Source organism: Bombina bombina, chromosome 3 (assembly GCF_027579735.1).
Source record: "Bombina bombina isolate aBomBom1 chromosome 3, aBomBom1.pri, whole genome shotgun sequence".
Lineage (NCBI taxonomy): Eukaryota > Metazoa > Chordata > Amphibia > Anura > Bombinatoridae > Bombina > Bombina bombina.
Window position 1 is genome coordinate 1,241,804,816 of NC_069501.1, and position 22,719 is coordinate 1,241,827,534.

The 22,719-nt window shown below is 43.3% G+C and overlaps 1 protein-coding gene across 2 annotated transcripts in view; it reads left to right on the forward strand.

The window, feature by feature from the left end:
• Window positions 1-22,719, forward strand: part of PGM2L1 (phosphoglucomutase 2 like 1) — a 292,082-nt gene that overhangs the window by 129,067 nt on the left and 140,296 nt on the right. For both annotated transcript variants that reach the window (XM_053708758.1, XM_053708759.1), the window contains 2 exons: window positions 9,005-9,198; window positions 14,640-14,829. In XM_053708758.1, coding sequence (XP_053564733.1) covers window positions 9,005-9,198; window positions 14,640-14,829 — 384 coding nt within the window. The remainder of the gene's footprint in view (window positions 1-9,004; window positions 9,199-14,639; window positions 14,830-22,719) is intronic.

Below are 22,719 nucleotides of genomic sequence, written 5' to 3' on the forward strand. Positions count from 1 at the left end.
TCCTGGTCAGCTGATGTAACTTCTAAGTCCAAATTACTTAATATACCTTTCAAGGGACAGACCTTATTTGGGCCTGGTTTGAAAGAAATTATCGCTGACATTACAGGAGGTAAGGGCCACGCCCTACCTCAAGACAAAGCCAAACCTAAGGCTAGACAGTCTAATTTTCGTTCCTTTCGGAATTTCAAAGCAGGAGCAGCATCAACTTCCACTACTTCAAAACAAGAAGGATCTGGTGCTCGCTACAGACAAGGCTGGAGACCTAACCAGTCCTGGAACAAGGGCAAGCAGGCCAGGAAGCCTGCAGCTGCCACTAAAACAGCATGAATTGAGGGCCCCCGATCCGGGATCGGATCTAGTGGGGGGCAGACTTTCTCTCTTCGCCCAGGCTTGGGCAAGAGATGTCCAGGATCCCTGGGCGCTAGAGATAATATCTCAGGGATACCTTCTGGACTTCAAACACTCTCCTCCAAGAGAGAGATTTCATCTGTCAAGGTTGTCGACAAACCAAACAAAGAAAGAAGCGTTTCTACGCTGCATACAAGAACTATTGTTAATGGGAGTAATCCATCCAGTTCCACGGTCGGAACAGGGAAAAGGGTTTTACTCAAATCTGTTTGTGGTTCCCAAAAAAGAGGGAACTTTCAGACCAATCCTGGATTTAAAGATCCTAAACAAATTCCTAAGAGTTCCATCATTCAAAATGGAGACTATCCGGACAATTTTACCCATGATCCAAGAGGGTCAGTACATGACCACAGTGGACTTAAAGGACGCTTACCTTCACATACCGATTCACAAAGATCATTACCGGTATCTAAGATTTGCCTTTCTAGACAGGCATTACCAGTTTGTAGCTCTTCCATTCGGATTGGCTACAGCTCCAAGAATCTTCACAAAGGTTCTAGGTGCTCTTCTGGCGGTACTAAGACCGCGGGGAATTTCGGTAGCTCCCTACCTAGACGACATTCTGATACAAGCTTCAAGCTTTCAAACTGCCAAGTCTCATACAGAGTTAGTACTGGCATTTCTAAGGTCACATGGATGGAAGGTGAACGAAAAGAAAAGTTCACTCGTTCCACTCACAAGAGTTCCCTTCCTGGGGACTCTTATAGATTCTGTAGAAATGAAGATTTACCTGACAGAGGACAGGTTAACAAGACTTCAAAGTGCTTGCCGCACCCTTCATTCCATTCAACACCCATCGGTGGCTCAATGCATGGAGGTAATCGGCTTAATGGTAGCGGCAATGGACATAGTGCCATTTGCTCGCTTACACCTCAGACCACTGCAATTGTGCATGCTAAGTCAGTGGAATGGGGATTACTCAGACTTGTCCCCTTCTCTGAATCTGGATCAAGAGACCAGAAATTCTCTTCTATGGTGGCTTTCTCGGCCACATCTGTCCAGGGGGATGCCATTCAGCAGACCAGACTGGACAATTGTAACAACAGACGCCAGCCTTCTAGGTTGGGGTGCTGTCTGGAATTCTCTGAAGGCTCAGGGACAATGGAGTCAGGGGGAGAGTCTCCTGCCAATAAACATTCTGGAATTGAGAGCAGTTCTCAATGCTCTCCTGGCTTGGCCCCAGTTGACAACTCGGGAGTTCATCAGGTTTCAGTCGGACAACATCACGACTGTAGCTTACATCAACCATCAGCGAGGGACAAGAAGCTCCCTAGCAATGATGGAAGTATCAAAGATAATTCGCTGGGCAGAGTCTCACTCTTGCCACCTGTCAGCAATCCACATCCCGGGAGTGGAGAACTGGGAGGCGGATTTCTTAAGTCGTCAGACTTTTCATCCGGGGGAGTGGGAACTTCATCCGGAGGTCTTTGCCCAAATACTTCGACGTTGGGGCAAACCAGAGATAGATCTCATGGCGTCTCGACAGAACGCCAAGCTTCCTCGTTACGGGTCCAGATCCAGGGATCCAGGAGCAGTCCTAATAGATGCCCTGACAGCACCTTGGGACTTCAGGATGGCTTATGTGTTTCCACCCTTCCCGATGCTTCCTCGATTGATTGCCAGAATCAAACAGGAGAGAGCATCAGTGATTCTGATAGCACCTGCATGGCCACGCAGGACTTGGTATGCAGACCTGGTGGACATGTCATCCTGTCCACCTTGGTCTCTACCTCTGAAACAGGACCTCCTGATACAGGGTCCTTTCAAACATCAAAATCTAACTTCTCTGAAGCTGACTGCTTGGAAATTGAACGTTTGATTTTATCAAAACGTGGGTTTTCTGAGTCAGTTATTGACACTTTAATACAGGCTAGGAAGCCTGTTACCAGAAAGATTTACCATAAAATATGGCGTAAATACCTATATTGGTGTGAATCCAAAGGTTACTCTTGGAGTAAGGTTAGGATTCCTAGGATATTGTCTTTTCTACAAGAAGGTTTAGAAAAGGGTTTATCTGCTAGTTCATTAAAGGGACAGATCTCAGCTCTGTCTATTCTGTTACACAAACGTCTGTCAGAAGTGCCAGACGTTCAGGCTTTTTGTCAGGCTCTAGCGAGGATTAAGCCTGTGTTTAAGACTGTTGCTCCACCATGGAGTTTAAATCTTGTTCTAAACGTTTTACAGGGCGTTCCGTTTGAACCCCTCCATTCCATTGATATAAAGTTGTTATCTTGGAAAGTTCTATTTTTAATGGCTATTTCCTCGGCTCGAAGAGTCTCTGAGTTATCAGCCTTACATTGTGATTCTCCTTATTTGATTTTTCATTCGGATAAGGTAGTTCTGCGTACTAAACCTGGGTTCTTACCCAAGGTAGTCACTAACAGGAATATCAATCAAGAGATTGTTGTTCCTTCTCTGTGTCCAAATCCTTCTTCGAAGAAGGAACGCTTACTACATAATCTGGACGTAGTTCGTGCCCTAAAATTTTACTTGCAGGCAACTAATGAATTTCGACAAACGTCTTCTCTGTTTGTCGTGTACTCTGGTCAGAGGAGAGGTCAAAAGGCTTCGGCAACCTCTCTTTCCTTTTGGCTTCGTAGTATAATACGTTTAGCTTATGAGACTGCTGGACAGCAGCCTCCTGAAAGAATTACAGCTCATTCTACTAGAGCTGTGGCTTCCACTTGGGCCTTCAAGAATGAGGCCTCTGTTGAACAGATTTGCAAGGCTGCAACTTGGTCTTCACTTCATACTTTTTCCAAATTTTACAAATTTGACACTTTTGCTTCTTCGGAGGCTATTTTTGGGAGAAAGGTTCTTCAGGCAGTGGTTCCTTCTGTATAAAGAGCCTGCCTATCCCTCCCGTCATCCGTGTACTTTTGCTTTGGTATTGGTATCCCAGAAGTAATGATGACCCGTGGACTGATCACACAAGAAAACATAATTTATGCTTACCTGATAAATTCCTTTCTTCTGTAGTGTGATCAGTCCACGGCCCGCCCTGTTTTTAAGGCAGGTAATTATTTTTAAATTATACTCCAGTCACCACTACACCCTTGGTTCCTCCTTTCTCGTTGGTCCTTGGTCGAATGACTGGGGGTGACGTAGAGGGGAGGGGCTATATGCAACTCTGCTGGGTGAATCCTCTTGCACTTCCTGTTGGGGAGGAGTAATATCCCAGAAGTAATGATGACCCGTGGACTGATCACACTACAGAAGAAAGGAATTTATCAGGTAAGCATAAATTATGTTTTTGTTAGTACGGTAAGCTATAACGATGAGGATTACTTGGACGTTATATATAGAAACAAGGCAGGGATGTGGTGCAGGCGGATTTTGGATTCTGTTTACACAACATGAAATTATGTTATAGCGGGTGTTGAATGTCCCTTTAATATTGGCTAGAAATGTAGCTGGATGGTCTGTAAAATCAGCTGAGTGGTGCACTCTCTAAAAAGGTCCTGGGGAGAACACTGAAGACGTGATATTGATCTTCTGCCTACAATAGTGAATGTGGTTTTGAGATTTGACTGTTATAGAATGTCATGATCCATCTCCAAGTCATCTGAAAAAGACCCAATCTCTATATTCCTGATTAATTGAGAAGTGAATTATTTAGTCTATGCAAGTTATCAGATAGCTTGTACTAAATGAAGAGCTTTTTGGTCCTGATTTGGAATCTCTCTCTCTTCCTAAAGACTGAAAGGGTGAGCCTTAGTAGGTGACTTCTTCTCAGTCATTTAATTTTATTCATTAATTCATTCACTTTAATGAGGACAATCAAACTTGCTGAAGCCTGATGTGTAATTAATTCAGTGCTGTAAGTGCACTAAGCTCAGAAGTTCATCAGACCCTTGGATAACCTTTGTTTTCTTGAATTTACTTCACTAGTCCACCCCCTCATTCTGTGAAGGAAAGTCTTTTTTCCTTCTTAATATGAGGAGAGTCCACGGCATCATTCCTTACTGTTGAGAAATACTGAACCTGGCCACCAGGAGGAGGCAGACACACCCCAGCCAAAGGCTCAAATACTCCCCCCACTTCCCTCATATCCCAGTCATGCTTGACCGACTCAGAAAATCTACGCTTAGACAGAACTAAGCGTTCAATCTCCAATCAGTACGCTTTAGAAAAATGAGATTTGAATGGAGGAATGGACCCTAAGTTAGAAGGTCCTTCCTCAGAGGCAACCTCCTAAGCGGGCAAGAAGACATCTTCATTAGGTCTGCATACCAGATCCTGCAAGACCATGCAAGAGCTATTAGAATTACCGATGCACTCTCTTGTTTGATATGAGCAATAACGCGTCGAAGGAGCACAAATGGAGAAAACAGGTATGTTAGACTGAAATCCCAAGGAACCGCCAGAGCATCTATCAGAGCGGCCTGAGGATCTCTTGACCTTTAACCATACCTTGAAAGCTTGGTGTTCTGCCGAGACGCCATCAGATCCAAGTCCGGCACCCCCCATTTGAGGGTTTACCTGGAGAACACATCCAGATGGAGTGTCCACTCCCCAGGATGAAATTTTTGTCTGCTCAGGAAATCCACTTCCCTGTTGTCTATCTGCCATCCACATTCCTGGAGTGGACAACAATTGTGAGCTTCCGCCCACTGAATAATCTGTGCCACCTCCTTAATGGCTAAGGAACTCCGAGTTCCTCCCTGGTGGTTGCTGTAAGCCACTGAGGTGATGTTGTCCGACTGAAACCTGATAAACCGGGCTAAGTATAATTGAGGCCAAGCCATCAGAGCATTGTAAATCGCTCTCAACTCCAAAATGTTCATAGGGAGAGCAGACTCCTCCTGAGTCCATAGTCCCAGCGCCTTTAAAGAGTCCCAGACTGCTCCCCAGCATAGCAGGCTGGCGTCCATGGTCACAATCACCCAGGAAGGTCTCCGGAAGCATGTGCCCTGAGACAGCCACCACGGAAGAGTCTCTCTTGACGACTGGTCTAGATCTATCCTCTGAGACAGATCTGAATGGTCTCCATTCCATTGCCTTAGCATGCATAAGTGCAGAGCTCTCAAATGGAATCAAGCAAGGGGAATTATGTCCATCGAAGCAACCATTAGACCAATTACCTCCATACATTGAGCCACTGATGGCCGAACAGTAGACTGAAGAGAGAGGCAAGAGGAGCGAATTTTGGATTTTCTGACCTCTGTCAGAAAATTTTTCATAAATAGGGAATCTATTATGGTCCCTAAAAAAAACACTTTTGTAGCTGGAACAAAGGATCTCTTTTCCAGATTCACTTTCCAACCGTGGAAACGTAGAAAAGACAACAAGCTCTATGTCTGAGAGTTTGCTTGTTGAAAAGATGGCGCCTGAACCAATATGTCGTCCAGGTATGGGGCCACAACAATTCCCCGAGACCTGATCACTGCCAAGAAAGCCCCCAGAACATTTGAGAAAATTCTGGGAGCTGTGACAAGGCCAAACAGAAGAGCAACAAATGGAAAGTGTTTGTCTAGAAAGGCGAATCTCAGGAATTTGATGATCCCTGTGGATGGGAACATGAAGATACACGTCCTTAAGGTCTGTAGTCGTCATGAACTGACCCTCTTGGACCAAAGGAAGAATGGAACGAATGGAAAGGACTGTACACTGAGAAACTTGAGGAGGCACTTTAGGTCTAAAATGGGTCGAAAAGTTCCCTCTTTTTTGAGAACCACGAACAGATTTGAATAGAATCCTAGACCCTGTTCCCTTATTGGAACTGGAACAATCACTCCCAGGGAGGAAAGGTCTTGAATGCAGTTCAAGAATGCCTCTCTTTTTACCTGGTTTGCAGATAATCTTGAGAGGTGGAATCTGCCCCTGGGAGGGAAAGTTTTGAATTCTAATTTGTAACCCTGAGAAACTATGTCCACATCCCAAGCATCTCGGACATCTCGTCTCCACGCTTGACAAAACAGGGAAAGTCTGCCACCCACTTGATCCGAACCTAGACCGGGGGCTGGCCCTTAATGCTGACTTAGACTCAGCTGAGGGTTTCTTTGATTGGTTCCCTTTATTCCAATACTTATTGGGCTTTCAAGAAGACTTGGACTGCTCCTGCTTGGAAGAGGAAGACTTTTGACTTTTGAAGTTAAGAAAGGAACGAAAATTACGTCCTTTGATCTGTTCTTCTTGTCTTGCGGTAGAGAAGACCCTTTTCCACTTGTAATATCTGAAATTATTTCTGCTAGACCAGGTCCGAACAAGGTCTTCCCCTTGTAAGGAAGTGCCAGAAGCTTGGACTTAGAGGTAACATCAGCTGACCAAGATTTTAGCCACAATGCCCTGCGGGCTAGGACAGTGAATCCAGACATCTTGGCTCCCAGTCTAATAACTTGCATGTTAGCATCAGAAATAAAGGAATTGGCTAGTTCGAGAACCTTAATCTTGTATCTCCTCCAACGGAGTCTCTACTAAAATTGATTCAGACAAGGCGTTGCACCAATAAGATGCGGCACTAGCTACTGTCACAATACAAACTGCAGGTTGCCATTGAAGACCTTGATGAACATATATCTTCTTCAAATAAGCTTCCAGCTTTTTGTCCAAGTGATCCTTAAAGGAGCAGCTATCCTCTATAGGCATTGTAGTTCTCTTAGCCAGAGTAGAAATAGCCCCTTCTACTGTAGGCACCATATGCCATGAATCTTTAATGGAGCCTGCAACAGGAAACATCTTATTAAAGACGGGAGATGGGGAGAAAGGTATCCCTGGCTTCTCCCATTCCTGAGAAATAATCTCTGTCACACGGTCTGGAACAGGAAACACCTCCACAGAGGAAGGAAAATCATAGTATTTATTAAGTTTACTAGATTGTTTAGGGTTGACAACAACAGAAGAATCGTAGTCGTCCAAAGTTGCCATTACCTCCTTTAACAGTACACAAAGGTGTTCAAGCTTAAATCTGAAGTAAACTTCTTAAGTCTCAGATAAAGGAATTATACAGTCCGAATCTGAGATTTCACCCTCAGAGGCTACCGGCGTATCCTCATCAGACTTATGAGGGAGGGCAACCTGTGTAGCAATAGATGGAACAGAAACCTTACTATCTGAATGTCTAATATTCCTCTTGCATTTTCCCAGCATAGGAAATGCAGATAATGCCGCAGATACCGCAGAAGATACCTGTGCAGCAAAATCTGCAGGCAAATAAACTCCTCCAGGAGGCTGAGAGGAACTGCAGGGCACTGTATGTGACGCCATAGAGGCTTGGGGTGTTTGAGGAGAAAGCTGTGGCATTTCCTGAACAACATCATCCTGAGAGACATTGGACTCAGATGGCAACAATTTATCTTTAAATTGAAGTGTTCTAGCTAAGCATGCAGCACAGAATTGCATAGGCAAAACAATTTGTGCCTCTAGGCATAACAAGCATTTGTCTTGGTCATGTCCATAATACTAAATAAAAAATTCCCCAAATTGTAGAATTTTTTTAAAAACACCGTCATTTTAAGAATTTTTAATACCACAATTTGGCTGCCAGAAGTCTCTAAAACGTTCGTATAGTAGACCGGCACTGAAGAGACTGAAATTCAATGAAGCGACTCCACTCCATGAATATCCGACAGCATAGAGAAGTCACATGAACGGTCAGAGAGAGGAAACTACGCAGCAAGTAAAAGGCGCGCGTTTCCCTCTGCCTACAACATAAGGTACAAGTAGCGGAAGCTGGTTTCAAACTCAAAAAGTTTGTCACTTAGCCTGTTCTAGCTAAGCAAGCAAAGAAAACCAACTGGCAAATTTTAAGTTTATACATAAATCCCTGTATAAAACATAAGCCCCACACACATACTAATAAAGTATTTCAACAAAATTAGCCTAAAGAGGAAAAACATCCCAATAAAGGGAAGATTAACCCCTAGTCTCAACATACATAATGTGCCTGCCCACTGCCAAAGAAAATCCTGTATAAAGGATTTAAAAAATGTCCCCATCTACTGCATATGACATATTCTTCTGAAGTGCAAGTCTCCAAGACCTAGAAGACAAAAGCACTTACCTGCAGTCTAGGTGTCTGGCAGGAAGACAACTCACAAGGCGTGAAAGGACACATACTCCTTACAGAGACCTGTAGAAAAAGAAAGAACAGAGTATCCAACTCTGGCTTTCTGTACCATTGGCAGCAATGTGTTAGGAAAAAAGCAAGGACTACCTCACACCTAACTGCTTAAAAGCCACCACTACTCTACTGAAGAGATTGACGTGGACTCAGCTAAACCCAAATCCTTGCTTGCAGGGAAACGTACCCGAAAAAGGAATTCATTTCTTCAGACACCAAACTTCACCTCCTCCATTGACAGAGGCAAAGAGAATGACTGGGGATTATGGGTAGGGGAGTTACATTTAACAGCTTTGCTGCGGTGCTCTTTACCTCCTCCTCCTGCTGGACTCTCCATATCTTAGGAAAGAAATTGAGTTTGTCTATGATCATCAATAAACTCTGCCCTAAAATTAATGACAATAAAAACATAGAAGCAATATTTGTAAAGTAAAAATGATCATTTTAGAATATTCTTTTTAGCTTTTTCTCTTTATACATATTTACTTATTTATTGTTATTATTATTATTGATGCTAAAATTGATTCTCTAAAGGTGTATTGGGAAAATGGTGCTCAAATCACATCCCCTCATGACAAGGAGATACTGAAGTGCATAGAAGTGAGCCCCGAGCCATGGAGCGACTCATGGAGAGAGAATCAAGCAGACAGCAGCCCACTTACTAGGGACCCTCTGGAGGAAATTACAAACAGCTATATGGAAGATCTCCGAAGGATTTGTTTTCACAGGTATTTCCCCTGACATACAGAAGCTGTTATGTATATTTTTGTTGGTTTTGTCCTCTGACTCTGACAGATGTTTCGCAGCCTGATAACACTAGCTGAGATTTAAGTAGAAATTAATTCACTTCATTTTTTTCTTAGCTATTTAAAACTATGTTTAACCCTATAACGACCAAGGACATACGCCACACGTCCTCAAAAAAAAATGCAGTTAATGACCGAGAACGTGTGGCGTACGTCCTTGGTCTGGAAAGCAGCTGGAAGCGATCCTGCTCGCTTCCAGCTGCTTTCCGGTTATTGCAGTGATGCCTCGATATGGAGGCATCCTGCAATAACCCCCCTTGGCCATCCGATGCAGAGAGAGCCACTCTGTGGCCCTCTCTGCACCGGACATCGATGGCCGGTATCGTTGGTGGGTGGGAGCCGACTTGGGAGGCGGGTGGGCGGCCATCGGAGGGGGGCGGGATCGGGGGCGGAGCCTTCGGGGGAGCGCACGGGCGCGCGCGTGCACGGTGGGTGGCGGGCGGGCGCGTGCACGGGGCGGGAGCGGGTGGGAACCGCTACACTACAGAAAAAATTTTAAAAGTAAAATGTCAAATAAAATTAAATACTTATTTTTTTCCAAAGCATCTAAGGGATCTGGAAGGGGTGGGAGGTTGGTATTGGGGGGGGGGAAGCTACACTACAGAAAAGGGACATTTTTTAATAAAAAAAAGCATATTATTCACTAAAATGGGTACTGGCAGACAGCTGCCAGTACCCAAGATGGCGCACATTAAGTCAGAGGGGGGAGGGTTAGAGAGCTGTTTGGTGGGGGATCAGTGAGGTTGGGGGCTAAGGGGGATCCTACACAGAAGCATATGTAAATATGCAAAAAAAAATGCACAAAAAAGCCCAAATTTTCCTTTTATTTTAGTACTGGCAGAGTTTCTTGTACTTAAGATGGCGGGGACATTTGTGGGGTAGGGGAGGGAAGAGAGATGTTTGGGAGGGATCAGGGGGGTCTGATGTTTCAGGTGGGAGGCTGATCTTTACACTAAAGCTAAAATTAACCCTACAAGCTACCTAATTAACCACTTCACTGCTAGCCATAATACACGTGTGATGCGCAGCGCCATTAGCAGCATTCTAATTACCAAAAAGCAACGCCAAAGTCATATATGTCTGCTATTTCTGAACAAAGGGGATCCCAGAGAAGCATTTACAACCATTTGTGCCATAATTGCACAAGCTGTTTGTAAATGATTTCAGTGAGAAACCTAAAATTGTGAAAAATTTAACGTTTTTTTTAATTTGATCGCATTTGGCGGTGAAATGGTGGCATGAAATATACCAAAATGGGCCTAGATCAATATTTGGGGTTGTCTACTACACTACACTAAAGCTAAAATTAACCCTAGAAGCTCCCTACATGCTCCCTAATTAACCCCTTCACTGCTGGGCATAATACACGTGTGGTGCGCAGTGGCATTTAGCGGCCTTCTAATTACCAAAAAGCAATGCCAAAGCCATATATGTCTAATATTTCTGAACAAAGGGGATCCCAGAGAAGAATTTACAACCATTTATGCCATAATTGCACAAGCAGTTTGTAAATAATTTCAGTGAGAAATTGAAAGTTTGTGAAAAAAATTGTGAAAAAGTGAACGATTTTTTGTATTTGATCGCATTTGGCGGTGAAATGGTGGCATGAAATATACCAAAATGGGCCTAGATCAATACTTTGGGATGTCTTCTAAAAAAAAATATATACATGTCAAGGGATATTCAGGTATTCCTGACAGATATCAGTGTCCCAATGTAACTAGCGCTAATTTTGAAAAAAAGTGGTTTGGAAATAGCGAAGCGCTACTTGTATTTATGGCCCTATAAGTTACAAAAAAAGCAAAGAACATGTAAACATTGGGTATTTCTAAACTCAGGACAAAATTTAGAAACTATTTAGCATGGGTGTTTTTGGTGGTTGTAGATATGTAACAGATTTGGGGGTTCAAAGTTAGAAAAAGTGTGTTTTTTTTTCCATTTTTCCTCATATTTTATAATTTCTTTTTATAGTAAATGATAAGATATGATGAAAATAATGGTATTTTTAGAAAGTCCATTTAATGGCGAGAAAAACGGTTTATAATATGTGTGGGTACAGTAAATGAGGAAGAGGAAAATTTCAGCTAAACACAAACACCGCAGAAATGTAAAAATAGCCTTGGTCCCAAACGGACAGAAAATGGAAAAGTGCTCTGGTCACTAAGGGGTTAAATGGCTATTGTAGTTCAAAAATGACGTCTTGCAAAGGGGCTTAAACACACATTAAAATTACCATTAAGGAGCCACAGAAAACCCAGCAGTGCGACTGCTGCTTTTAATTGGCTCACCGACCATGTCTGCATTGGACCAGCAGTTCTCTGAGGCTCCCAAGTTGTGCTTTAAGTATGTGTTTAACCCATTTTGCACTGTTAAACCCAATGACTTGCAGGGCCGCTAGTGCTAATATAACATGCTCTAATTGATTTGAGCATGTACGTTTTACACTACAATGTCCCTTTAAATCATTTAATAGTAATGCAGAGCGTGGAAGCAAAAATAAAACAATGTTGACGGGAAAGAGGCGCATTAGCGGCCATGTAATAGATATTCTACAAATATTTTAGAAAATAAACTTCGGAAGAACAAGTCTGCAGTAATACACAAACTCTTTCCCTAGCAATAAATACGCAAAAACCAGTACTAAAGGGGCCTAACGGTGTAAAAAATCAAATCATTTTCTTGTTACATTTAATCCATTTCCGCTGTTTAAAAAGTATCCAATTTACTACTAAATTTGCTTTGCTCTTATGGTACTCTTTGTTGAAGAGAATACCTAGGTAGGTAGCGTGCATGTGTTTGGGGCAGTATAGGGCACTGCTGCCATCTAGTGTTCTACCAAATGTATAACATGTTTAAAAGTATTCTTGCAAAACTGCTCCCAATAATGCATCAGACACATGCATGCTCCTGAGCCAACCTAACTGCTTTTTCATCTGAGGATACCAAGTAATTAAATCTGATAATATAAATTAATAGGAATACTTTTTACATTTTTCCTCCCTATCGGAATACTTGAAAAGTGGTTAAACACAGTTTAAAGGGACATTAAAGTTAGAATTAAATGGAGTGTATAGAGCATGACATTTAAAACAACTTTTCAATTTATTTGTATCGTCAATGTTGCTTTGCTCTCTTGGTATCCTTTATTAAACAGTAAATCTAGGTGAGTTCAGGAGCGTTCATGTGTCCTTAGCCATCTTGCAGCTGTGCTTGCAACAATGTTTATAGAACTTTTATACATAGTTACAAACACTGCTACCATAGAATGTTTGACACTTTTAACAAAGGATAGCAAGGGAATTTAACAAAATCTATAATAGCGGTAAATTGGAAACTTGTTTAAAATTGGATTAGCTCCCATGCTGTTTCTGATTGGTGGATGTATAAGTATACTTTTCCTAATTGGTTTATGACCCTACACTACAGCAAATATGTTTTGAAGGGAGGCAGAGGGATGGTTTGCTTCACTATAGAAAAAGGTAGAATTAGCGGGTTCTCTACATAACTATTGGGGGGAAGGTGAGTGGGGACCCTACACTACAAAAAATACATATAAACTGGGTACTGGCAGAGAGCTGCCAGTACCTAAGATGGCTGGTACTAGTGGGAGGGGGAGAGTTAGAGAACTGTTTTGGAGGGATTAGGCAGGTGGGAGGGTTGTGGAGGTCCTCTACACTGCAGAAAAATAAATAAAATAAAAGCCCTAAACTTCTTACTGGCAGACTTTCTGCCAGTACCTAAGATGCGGTCGAGGAGTGTGATTGGAAGGGATCAGGTAGGGATAAGGGGGTGGGAGGGTAATCCCTATGATAAACCTTACAAGCTAACTGATAAACCCCTTCACTGACGGGAATTTCAGAAAAGTGGTGCACAGCTGCGATTAGCAGCCTTCTCATTACAAAAAAACAATGACAAAGCCATGCATGTCTACTATTTCTGAACAAAGAAGAACCTAGAGAAGCTTTTACAACCATTTGTGTTATGACTGCACAAGCGGTATGTAAATAATTTCAGTGAGAAAAATAAAGTTTATTAAAAAGTTTACTGTTTTTTTTTTTATCGCATTTGGTGGGAAAATGATGGCATGAAATGTACTAAAATGGGCCTAGATTACTACTTTGGGTTGTCTACTTAAAAACACACACACACACACACACATACACACATATATATATATATATATATATATATATATATATATATATATATATATATATATATATAGTTTTGATAGGTAAAAAAACAAAACAAACAAGGCTATATTTCTGTTTAAATGGAGTGATAGCAAAAACCCTAAAAAATTCTCAGAAATTCCTGGTATTGAAGGAGTTAATATGCTACATTAAAATATGGACTTTTATTGAAGATTACTAGGATCTGGTTACTTTTTGATTCCTTTTTTTTTATACCTTTAAGTGATCTGGTTTTATGCAAGTAATTGTATCTTTCGGGTTGTTAGCAGTTAGATTTCATGTTTTGAACAACGTTAACACGTCTGTTATCATTAAATTGCTTGTCTTTATCATACATTCTATAATGTTATTTGTTTATGACCTAGTTGCTGTGTTTCTCATTATACTGGGGTTTATATCATTTTGGTTGCTTGTTTTCATTGTAACTGTATCATTGTGATAGAGTTTAATATTGAACATATGGAAACATTTTGCACAATTCAGTTATAAAAATATTTCCCCCTCCCACACCTTTTAAGGGCAATAAGAGTTGTAAAATGACATGCTGTAATTTGTTAGATAGAACATGTCATTTTTAAGACTATCGACCCTTCACTACTGTGTGTTTAATCCCAGCAAAGGGCTAAAACAGACAGTAGAAGGATCACACTAGTTGCATGACTCAATTATGTAACTAGCACTGCTGATTGGATCAGCGGTGGTCTCTTCTCAGGGCCAAAAGTGCTCTGCAGATTTCAAGCGGTACTTCTAATGTGTGTTTAACCTCTGCAAAGGGCTTTAACACACACTAGAAGTGTCACTTGTGATCTCCAGAGCTCTGCTGGTCCCAAACAGAAACAGGCCCTGATCAAATCAGCAGCGCTAGTTGCACATCTGAGTTGTGAAACTAGCTCTTGTGATTGGATCAGCGGCGGTTCTGCTCGGGACCAGCAGTGCTCTGCGGGTCCCCATGTGTTTCTACTGTGTGTTTTAAACCTTTTGCAATGTCGCTAATCTTAAAATTACATGCTGTAACCAACTAGAGCATGTCATTTTTCAACTGTTATGGCCCTTTAAGTACTTTAATTGAAAGCCTTACATTTTTACTCTCTTTTACAAAATCTATCCTTTTCATCACAGTTTGGCGTCTCTGTGCCACTTCCCTGATTTTGCAGCCTTATATCATTACAGGGAGCTGAACATGAAGACACCTTTGAAGTTTGTTCACACATCTTTTCACGGAGTGGGTCACGACTATGTTCAGTCGGCTTTCAAAGCCTTTGGTTTTAATCCGCCAATTCCAGTTCCAGAACAAAAAGATCCTGACCCGAATTTTTCAACTGTGAAATGTCCAAACCCAGAGGAAGGGGAGTGTGTACTGGTAATTAGCTTTAATGTCCATCCAGAGAATTTCCCCTCGTTACCGTGATCATCTTTTTCTGACATTATGTGACTGTGTTAAGTTATGATGACCCTAACAATGGATTCTATTGTTACGAGGACTGTACGTTGTCTCAGCATGAATTTGAGGCTGTCACTGGTGAATTTAGTAGAGCGGCATAAACTTGTTTTTCTCATGTTTCTGGAGTCAGTTATTGCAGTCTGGCTAGGGAGAGAATTTAGGTTATAAAAAACGCTCACTGCAAAAAACTGAAAAGAAAAAAACCTTCCATTTGATTTGTATTAAATGTTTTTTCATTGCCGCTGTGCTTCTTTAAAGAGACACTCAAGTCACAATTAAACTTTCATGATTCAGATAGAGCAGCAATTTTAAACAACTTTCCAATTTACTTCCATCAACAAAATGTGCACAGTCTTTTTATGTTTACCCAGTCACCGGCTCCTACTGAGCATGTGCGAGAATTCACACAATATACGTATATGCAATTGTGATTGGTTGATGGCAGGAGGAGTGGAAACAGACATAACTTTGAAATTTGTCAGAAAAAAACTATTCATTTGAAGTTCAGACTAAGTGCTACTGCATTTTCTTTTTATCATGTATTTGTTGATCTTAGAAATCTACTGTATTTACTGGTACTTTATAAAATACATCCTTGTTTCAGCTTTCTTCAGTCTAATGCGTAAGCGCATTATATTTGTATTCCTGTGTGTTTGGGGAAAGTTGGTGTCAGGTTATATATAATAATATTTGAAGCAGCCAAGGGTGTTTCAGTGATAGATGGAATTTCCATCTTAATACGAGGAGAGTCCACGGCTTCATTCATTACTTGTGGTAATACAGAACCTGGCCACCAGGAGGAGGCAAAGACACCCCAGCCAAAGGCTTAAATACCTCCTCCACTCACCTCATCCCCCAGTCATTCTTTGCTTTTCGTCACAGGAGGATGGCAGAGAAGTGTCGGAAGATTCTGAGTAGTATCTTATGGAGGGTAGTACTCTTCGCAATGGGACTGGAGTTTTAAGTAGTCTTGTCAGCCTCTCAGTGAGAGCATTGACAAATGTTAGGGTCTGAAGATGCAGGGAGAGTCTTTCTGCGAAACCATCCAGACTCGTATTAACAGCTCCTTAAGCAATCAGTGTTGACAAGTTTCACTGCCTGCTTTCTATCACTCAAGTCCATGTCAGGAGCGATGCTACAACACTGTCAAACTTGAGAGGCTGTGTTCCTGTTCCACGGCGTAGATTCTGGTAAGATCATTTCATTTTTTATACATGTAATGATAATGGGGGTAATGATAAGAAGACAGGGTCACAGTGTGACTCCTTTTATCCGAATCAAAGGTTAATATCTCTGGAAGGTGATTATTGAACAGGGGGGATTTATACATGATTACTTTGTGTTTTTTGCTGCAACATTTGTGAGATGTGGCTCTGGCAATGTATGAACAGTCAGGTTCTTCCTTTGTTTTGATTACTGCGCAGCCTGTTTAGTTTGGTGTGCTTTTTCTTGGCTATATTAAATGCGCATGCTATGGAGGACTCTGATGCGTTAGAGGGTACTCCCTCTTTGCCTAAATCTAATGCCTGTCTTTATTGTGAGGAGGCTACCGTATATCCGCCTGCTCAATTATATTCCACATGCCTTGATAAAATAGTGATATCTAAAAAGAAGAAGATGTTTAGTACCACTGAGCCATCCACCTCTGAGGGGTCTCTGTCCCGCGAGGTGTGTTTCCTACAATCATCTCTGATTACACATGCAGCTTCCCAGTGCACTACTAATCCTCTTGCGGGAGGGGCCCTGTGGCCGCCAGATTTTGCTGATCAGTTGCAAACGGCGGTGTTTGCGGCCTTTAGTGCTTTACCTTGCACTGCTAAGCGCAAGCGAAAGGTTAAACATTGCTATCCTTCCCAGGGGTCATCTACTCCGTTGGATGTATCTGAGACAAGATTATGCGCTGATGCAGAGGACTCAGATACTTTGGAGGACTCTTTCTCTGGATCGGAATCTGTGGCCTCTAAACCTCCGACTGCGGAGGAACCAGACTTTAGGTTTAGGATGGAGCACTTGCGCTCTTTATTAAAAGAGGTGTTAGCTACTCTAGAGGTTCCAGAACCGAAGTTACTGGAGGAACATTCTATTCCTAAGCTTGATGAAGTCTATAAGGACAGGGTGGTGCCCCAGACTTTCCCGGTTCCCATAAGGATGGCGAATGAATGAGAGAGACTTGTTTCATCTTTCTCCCCTTCTTCTTAGTTTAAGAAATTGTTCCCGGTTCCTGATTCTCAGCTAGATTCCTGATTCTCAGCTAGAATTGTGGGGATCTGTCCCCAATGTGGATGGAGCTATCTCCACGCTCGCTAGGCGCACCACTATCCCACTCAACGATAGTTCGTCGTTTAAGGAACCCATGGATTAGAAATTAGAGACCCTGTTATGAAAAATGTTTGAGCACACAGGGTTCGTATTTCAGCCTGCAGCTGAGGTGGCAGGAGCCGCTACCTATTGGTGTGACTCTCTGTCGGAGATAATCGAGGTGGAGACTCCCCTCGATGAGATATAGGAAATAATTAAGGCCCTAAGGGTAGCTAATTTGTTTATCTGTGATGCAAATATGCAGATTATTCGCTTGAATTAAAAGACATCGGGCTTTTCTGTTCTGGCCCGTAGGGCCCGGTGGTTGAAGTGGTGGTCTGCTGACATGACATCCAAATCTAGATTACTTTCCGTCCCTGGATCTCGTAAGGGGCAGACTATCTCTTTTCGCTGAGGTTTGGATGAGACGTGCAAGATCCTTGGGTTTGGGAGGTTATTGCCCAGGGTTACAGGATAGGTTTCAAAACTCACCCTCCCAAGGGCAGATTCCTCTTGTCAAATCTATCATCAAGACCAGAGAAATGAGATGCCTTCCTAGAATGCGTTAGGGATCTCTCCTCTCTAGGAGTAATTGTACCGGTACCTCTAGCAGAAAGAGATCTAGGGTACTATTCAAACCTTTTTGTGGTCCCAAAGAAGGAGGAAACGTTTCGCACGATTATAGACCTAAATTGCTTAAACACGTTTCTGTCAGTCCCATCGTTCAAGATGGAGACGATAAGGTCTATTCTGCCCTAAGTTCAAGAGGGTCAGTTCATGACTACGATAGACTTGAAGGACGCTACCCTTTTCTGGACCAGCACTTCCAGTTTGTAGCTCTCCCCGTCGGTCTGGCTACTGCTCCAAGAGCCTTTAAGAAGGTTCTGGGAGCTTTGCTCACGGTGGCGAGATCCAGAGGTATTGCAGTAGCACCTTATCTGGACGACATCCTGGTCCAGGCTCCGTCCTGCCGGCTGGCAGAGGACTATTCGAGAGCTCTTCTTCTTTTTCTTCGATCTCATGGATGGAAGATAAACTCAGTTCTCTGGTTCCCAGTACCAGAGTGGAGTTCCTGAGCTCGATAATAGACTCCATATCCATGAAAATATTCCTGACAGACCAGAGACGTTGCAAAATTGCCTCCAGCTGTCTTGCCCTTCAGACCTCCTCAAAGCCATCTGTGGCCCGGTGTATGGAGGTGATTGGGCTCATGGTATCCAGTATATATGTCATTCCATTCACCAGGTTCCATCTACGTCCTCTTCAGTTGTGCATGCTGAGGCAAAGGAACAGCGATCACTCGGATCTATCCCAACAGACCTCTCTGGACAACCGTTCGATGGAATCCCTCTCTTGGTGGCTCCGTCCAGATCAGCTGTTCCAGGGGACATCCTTCCTGAGACCATCCTGGGAGATTGTGACTATGGACGTGAGCCTCTCAGGATGGGGAGCGGTTTGGGGTGCCAGGAAGGCACAGGGCAGGTGAAATCGGGAGGAGTCCCTTCTTCCGATCAACATCCTGGAACTTTGAGCGATGTTCAACGCTATGAGGGCTTGGCCCCTCCTGGGTTCGTCCCAGTTCATCAGATTCCAGTGGGACAACATTACCTCGGTGGCTTACATCAACCATCAGGGGGGAACGAGAAGCTCCCTAGCCATGAGGGAAGTATTTCGGATTCTGGAGTGGGCGGAGACCTACAACTGCACGCTATCAGCGATCCACATCCTGGGTGTGGATAACTGGGAAGCGGATTTTCTCAGCAGACAATCGTTTCATCCGGGGGAATGGTCTCTTCACCCCGAAGTGTTTGCGGAGATTTGCAACAGATGGGGGACTCGGGAGATAGATCGCATGGTGTCAAGACTCGACTTCAAGCTACCCAGATACAACCTAGTCTACATATTTCCTCCGTTACCACTTCTACCTCAAGTAGTGACCCGCATCAAGCAGGAGCAAGCATCAACTGTTCTGATTGCTCCGTCGTAGCCGCGGAGGATGTGATTTGCAGATCTGGTGGGATATCATTGTCTCCTCCATGGAGGTTATCCTGTCGCAGGGATCTGCTGGTACAGGACCCCTTTGTGCATCAAAATCTAGATTATCTGAGGCTGACTGCGTGGAGATTGAATGCTTAGTCTTAGCCAGGAGAGGGTTTTCTGAGAGTGTGATTGATACTCTCATTCAAACCAGGAAGTCGGTCACCCGACGCATCTATCATAAGGTGTGGAGTACCTACTTACTCTGGTGTGAGACTCGTGGATATTCCTGGCATAAGGTCAGAGTATCCAGAATACTTTCCTTCCTCCAGGACGGTTTGGAGAAGGGACTTGCCGCTAGTTCCTTAAAGGGACAGATTTCGGCTCTATCTGTGTTGTTTCACAAGAAGCTTGCTGAGCTTCCTGATATACAGTCTTTTGTTCAGGCTCTATCCAGGATCAGGCCTGTATTTAGACAATCTGCTCCTTCTTGGAGTTTGAATCTGGTTCTTAGGGTTTTGCAGAGGGCTCCGTTAGAGCCTATGCATTCTCTTGACATTAAAATACTGTCTTGGAAGGTTCTTTTCTTCTATAAGGTACGACGAGTCCACGGATTCATCCATTACCTGTGGGATATTATCCTTCCTAACAGGAAGTGGCAAAGAGCACCACAGCAGATCTGTCTATATAGCTCCTCCCTTAGCTCCACCCCCAGTCATTCTCTTTGCCTACTCTAAGTACTAGGAAGGGTAAAGTGAAAGAGGTGATAAAATATTAGTTTTTTATTTCAAGCTTGTTTGTGGTCATTACTAGCCTGTTCAACATGTCTGACATTGAGGAAAGCCAATGTTCAATGTGTTTAGAAGCCATTGTGGAACCCCCACTTAAAATGTGTCCCTCATGCACTGAAAGGGCAATAAATTGCAAAGTACATATTTTAGCTACTAAAAGTATGTCGCAGGATGATTCTCAGTCAGAAGAGAATCGGGTTATGCCAACTCATTCTCCCCAAGTGTCACAACCATTAACGCCCGCACAAGTGACGCCAAGTACTTCTAGTTCGTCTAATTCTTTCACCCTGCAAGATATGGCCGCAGTCATGAATACTACCATCACAGAGGTTTTATTTAAGCTGCCTGGGTTGCAGGGGAAGCGCAGTAGGTCTGGTGTGAGAGTAAATGCTGAGCCCTCTGGCGCTTTATTAGCCATATCCGATGTACACTCACAATGTTCTGAGTTGGGGGTGAGGGATTTGCTGTCTGAGGGAGAGATTTCTGATTCAGGAAAGATGTTCCCTCAGACAGATTCAGATATGACGGCTATGAGGTTTTAGCGACTCTGGATGATTGTGACCCTATTTTAGTTCCAGAGAAATTGTGTAAAATGGACAGGTATCTAGAGGTTCCTGCCTACACTGATGTTTTTCCGGTCTCTAAGAGGATTTCGGACATTGTTACTCCTACTTTTAGGAAAATGTTTCCCATATCAGACGCCATGCGGGACTCGTGGCAGACGGTCCCTAAGGTGGAGGAAGCTATTTCTATCCTGGCTAAGCGTACAACTATACCTATTGAGGACAGTTGTGCTTTCAAAGATCCTATGGATAAAAAATTAGAGGGTCTCTTAAAGAAAATATTTATTCATCAGGGTTTTCTTCTACAACCTATAGCGTGCATTGTTCCTGTAACTACTGCAGCTTTTTTTTGGTTCGAGGCTCTGGAGGAGGCTCTTCAGGTTGAGACCCCATTGGATGATATTCTGGATAGAATTACGGCTCTCAAGCTGGCTAATTCTTTCATTACAGATGCCGCTTTTCAACTGGCTAAATTAGCGGCAAAGAATTCAGGTTTCGCCATTTTAGCGCGTAGAGCGTTATGGCTTAAGTCTTGGTCTGCTGATGTGTCATCAAAATCTAAGCTTTTAGCCATTCCTTTCAAAGATAAGACCCTATGCAGGCCTGAACTCTGAAAGAGATCATTTCAGACATCACTGGAGGAAAAGGCCATGCCCTCCCTCAGGATAAAACAAATAAGATGAGGGCAAAACAAAATAATTTTCGTTCCTTTCGGAACCTTAAAGGTGGTCCCTCTACCTCTTCCCCTGCTGCAAAACAAGAGGGGAATTTTGCTCAATCCAAGTCGGTCTGGAAACCTAACCAGACTTGGAACAAAGGTAAACAGGCCAAGAAGCCTGCTTCTGCCATCAAGACAGCATGATCTAGTAGGATCTAGTAGGGGGCAGACTTTCTCTCAGGCTTGGGCAAGAGACGTTCAGGACTCCTGGGCGTTAGAAATCGTAACCCAGGGGTATCTTCTAGATTTCAAGGATTCTCCTCCAAGAGAAGGAGATTCCATCTTTCTCAATTGTCTGTAAACCAGACAAAGAGAGAGGCGTTCTTACGCTGTGTAGAAGACCTATATACCATGGGAGTGATCTGCCCAGTTCCGAAAACAGAACAGGGGCAGGGGTTTTACTCCAATCTGTTTGTGGTTCCCAAGAAAGAGGGAACCTTCAGACCAATTTTAGATCTCAAGATCCTAAACAATTTCCTCAGAGTCTCATCCTTCAAGATGGAGACCATTCGGACTATTTTACCAATGATCCAGGAGGGTCAATATATGACCACTGTGGACTTAAAGGATGCGTATCTACACATCCCTATCCACAAAGATCATCACCAGTTCCTCCGGTTCGCCTTCCTGGACAAGCATTACCAGTTTGTGGCTCTTCCCTTCGGGTTGGCCACAGCTCCCAGAATTTTCACAAAAGTGCTAGGGTCCCTTTTGGCGGTTCTCAGACCACGGGCCATAGCAGTGGCACCTTATCTGGACGATATCTTAATTCAGGCGTCAACTTACCACCTAGCCAAATCTCACATGGACATCGCGTTGGCTTTTCTAAGATCTCACGGGTGGAAGGTGAACGTAAAAAAAAGAGTTCACTTATCCCTCTCACAAGAGTTCCATTCCTGGGAACTCTGATAGATTCGGTGGACATGAACATTTTTCTGACGGAGGTCAGGAAATCAAAGATTTTAACCACCTGCCGAGCTCTTCATTCCATTCCCCGGCCGTCAGTGGCTCAGTGTATGGAGGTAATCGGACTCATGGTAGCGGCAATGGACATAGTTCCGTTTGCTCGCTTGCACCTCAGGCCACTGCAACTAAGCATGCTCAAACGGTGGAATGGGGATTATGCGGATTTATCTCCTCAGATAAATCTGGATCAAGAGACCAGAGACTCTCTTCTTTGGTGGTTGTCACAGGATCATCTGTCCCAGGGAATGTGTTTCCGCAGGCCAGCATGGGTCATATTGACTACGGACGCCAGCCTATTGGGCTGGGGTGCAGTCTGGAACTCCCTGAAAGCACAGGGTGTGTGGACTCAGGAGGAGGCTCTTCGATCAATATTCTAGAACTGAGAGCGATATTCAACGCACTTCAGGTTCATAAGATTCCAGTCGGACAATATCACGACTGTAGCATATATCAATCATCAGGGGGGAACAAAGAGTTCTCTATTGATGATAGAGGT